We start from the raw sequence: 3,905 nt of genomic DNA on the forward strand, positions 1-3,905 counted from the left end.
ATCATCCATCTGTTTACGCTCTCTCCCGCTAACTTAAAGCCGCTCGCAACCCCAACCTAACATTACCAGTGCTAAATAAATAAATTGCAAGCAATGTAGGAGTTTTGAGTCATACATGGGTCTAGTTGTCTACAATTGGATGCATCAGAATGGGACAGAGCAGGGAGCTTATTGCTTGCCATAATATCTTCGACGTCACACCTACAAGCTTTTTCCAATGGCCTTTTTTAATCTACTCCTGATCCACTCTACTCAGAAATACAATTCAAAGCTTATTTTACTTTATATATTCCCCCCATCATGAAAAATATGCCACAAGAACACCAAAAACATGATATTCATCAGTGTGGGCCTGTAAGGATTATTTAATGGTCCTAAATCTTGATGCTGTATCATAACATAATCACACATTTTTGATATGTAAACCTTTTTTGCTCTGAATTCTGCAGCAAAATCTTCTCAAAATGCAGATAAGAAACAAAACACAAGAGATCTGATGAGACAGACCCAACCACAGGTAAGAAGTACCAACAGCCTATTAGGATTTTAGAGCATTGTGGTAAAGTAAATGATAAATGGTACATTTATATAAATCTTTTGTGCCCTAACATCTGTTGTCTGTATCTCTTCCTTTGGCCATATTTTCCGAGCTTCTCCTTTGTTTTTGCCACATATGACACTTGTACAAATGGGTTACCATTGGCTTCAAGGGTGGTTTTCCACAACCTCATTGAGTTTCATAACCCTTGTGCTATCCCTTTTTTTTTAAAGGTTTTTATCTTCACTTGAGTCCGTGGCAAAAATTCTGTCCACCTTTGTCCATCTTTGTCAAGGGAGAGATCACACATCAATGTAAGGGTGGGGTCATCTGGACCCTTGATGACAGCATGAGGGAAGCTTCTTTGAGCCCTGTTGATGTTGTACAACTCCAAACATCAATTGAGTGATGTGTGAGATATTGAGTCATAGGCATTCTTGTAAATCAATCCAGGCACTGCAAAGGCAAATGGCTTTGTTCAGCTGTTTCCAGTGCTTCAGGTGTGGCTATTTGACTGTATCTCTTGATCTCTTGATCTCTTGGGAACTTTCTTTTTCATTGCAACTCTTCTCTGAGCTTCCTTGATTTTAGCCTTTGGTATTGTTTCTTCCCATGATTAACCTCATGGCCAAACATTTCCAGGTTCCGTGCTGCTGAAGTGTCTACTAGTTTATTGGTATCAGCGATGGTCATGGAGGGATCACTCTCATTGCTTTATTTTTTTTTTTACAATTTCCAGTAGACTTCCAGGTAGTGTGTCCCTTAACTTTTGCTGTTGGGGTTGCCTGGTGTTCATTCTCATTTTTTGGTCAGTCGCTTCCTTGCTGGTATTTAGTAAAAATATGTTTCCATTTTCTGATTAGTTGTTTGGCCTGATGGCAACACTCAACTCCACTGTTCCTCTTTGATTCAGAGATAATTGTTTGTTTGTCGTAATGTAACACATATGTTTTGTTGCTTTTTACAAACTGAAAGATCCTCATGAAAGGAAAAAAAAATGAATTTCAGGATGAACAAATAAAAATGTTTCATTCCAGGATGAGGATGTGAACTACGCTGCCCTGGAAGTCCAACATTCATCACTGAAACCACAGAGGAAGAGGACAACTCAGACTTCTGATTTTGGCATATATTCTGCTGTCAATACATCTCCGCTGTAGAATGTTTCCACTGATGAGTCAAAAGCTATGATAAGAAGACAAACACAAATCTTTCACACAGATAACATTTCTCTAGGTATTTTTGCTATCCCTATTTTTGCATCCTTTGATTGCTAATTGTTCATGTTTTCAACCCCAAATCTTTCATTACTGTTCTCAAATTTAAATCAGAATTTTTGAACCAAATGTTGCAGTTCCCTTACATGGCCTGTAGTGGGAAGTAATTTCCTACTGTTTCTGCATAATTAGTTGGAAATTTCACCCAAGATAAACTGGTTTTAAATGTTTCTGGTGTTTATTGGTTTATTTTCTATTTTCAGAGCTGCTGAGGTGCATGATTTTGTATACATGTATACAAGTTATTGATAAACCTGAACTCTGTCGTTTTGGATGGAGGAGTTGGGAATATAAGCATGTTTTGAGAAGTAGAATGATTGCAAACTGTTCTCTGATTTGGTTAGATAAATAGCATCGACTCATCAAATCGTTCTGATAGCCATTACTTACCACACAACTCAAGATGACAACTTCTGTTTTCATCTTATAATCAGTCTTTAATTGATTTTGTTCCATCTTTTTAAAATTAAAAAATAAAATACTTTACTTGGTTTTCCAGTAACAGTATCAATTACAGGAAAATTTAGAGGAGGGAGACGTAAAGCAACGTGATCTTCTTCTTCTTTGCCTTTTGACTTTTCCCTTCAGGGGTCGCCACAGCGAATCAGTTTCCTCCATCTGTTTTCGGCATCCTCCACTCTAACACCAGCCACCTTCATGTCTTCATTCACTGCATCCATAAACCTCCTCTGCATGAAGCAATGTTGACACTCTGTTTTATTTAAATAAAATGAATTTGGTTCACCAGTGACAAATCTGCTTTATGTGTACAGTGTTACATTTGGCAAATGTTTTAAGAAAGAACAACTAAGTAAATAAGTTTTGTTTCTGAATGACTGCCAATAAAATCTTCTGTGTTCCCTCAGTGTTTGTACTGTAAATGGATTTAATTCTGATCCATGTTATTTCACTGACAGAACAATATGTAAGACACTATGATGGGTTTGAGGTTTTTTTTAGGATTTTATCTGTCAAAACAGTTCAAGACATCAAGTCTTGTCAGTTTGTGTTTGCCTTTTTTCTTTTAAGGCAATGCTCTTTTGCATTTTAACTCAATTGTTTCTTCATTCAAAGAAACATGAAGCAAAAGTATTAAAAAAATGTGTTTCACAATACACAACAAAATGCCTTTATTAAATATTTTAAGCAATACTTACTTCAACTAGACCTTTTCCAGGAAGTTTCAGACACTTAAGATGACTGTAAATAAGACTCAGCCACAGTCTAAATATAAGAATTAACAGGAAACCCACAGTGACAAGTCGTGTGCCACAAAAAGAGTTAATGATGCAGACAAGTTCAACCTGTAGGTAACTGTAGTCTTACTGAGAAGACTTTTTTCATAATTGAAAGTTTTCAATTTTCAACAGACAAAGCATAATCTTTAATCTTTTGGTCTGTTTAGGAATGGTTTTAAAGTTTAATATTATATAAGTAAATTGTGGTAAAACTGGCCTAAATGAACTTCAGGGAAACATTGAAGCAAACAGGAAGCCTGAAGAAACATGCAGCCCCTTACCCAACGGTAAAACTTTTGCATGCAACCTGATTCAACACACAGATAAGTGCATATAGTCTCTGTTTGGCTGAAAGATCAGATTAGCGAAGATACCAATACGTTTCTATACATTTCAAATTCAAACTTTATTTTAAATGACCAAATGAAATTCAAATGTCTATATTTTATTAATAATGTTTTATATAAAGTAGAACAACGTTCAGCTCTTTTTCCTTCTCGCTCATCTAAACAGTTTTTGGTGCTGATTGTTGTGAAGAGGGCAAAACTGTAATGAACAAATTCTGAACTAGATGTGACAAAAAGGGAACATCTCTTTCCTTAAAAGTTATTTTTTAAAGACATTCTAACTTAAGTTTCTAAAAACTACAAAATCAAATCGAACGGAAACCGTTTGACATGTAAAGCTCACAGGAAACCCACAACAACAACAACAACAGCCCCTCAGTCAACTGCAGATTGAATCATGCAGTCAGATGGAGACTCCAGATAAGTTCATACATTCAACAGCTACTGTACTTAAATGTGGGGCTGTCAAATTCCTGCATTAATCATAATTAATTAACTACAGACA

General features: G+C 36.0%; 1 protein-coding gene across 1 annotated transcript in view; it reads left to right on the forward strand.

Moving 5' to 3' along the window:
• Positions 1-2,705, forward strand: part of LOC112157474 — a 4,936-nt gene extending 2,231 nt beyond the window's left edge. Inside the window, exons 4-5 of the mRNA XM_024290224.2 lie at positions 450-517; positions 1,576-2,705. Coding sequence (XP_024145992.1) covers positions 450-517; positions 1,576-1,698 — 191 coding nt within the window. The 3' untranslated portion in view covers positions 1,699-2,705. The remainder of the gene's footprint in view (positions 1-449; positions 518-1,575) is intronic.
• Positions 2,706-3,905: the final 1,200 nt, after the last annotated feature.

The sequence above is a fragment of the Oryzias melastigma genome, linkage group LG1 (genome assembly GCF_002922805.2).
Source record: "Oryzias melastigma strain HK-1 linkage group LG1, ASM292280v2, whole genome shotgun sequence".
Taxonomy (NCBI): domain Eukaryota; kingdom Metazoa; phylum Chordata; class Actinopteri; order Beloniformes; family Adrianichthyidae; genus Oryzias; species Oryzias melastigma.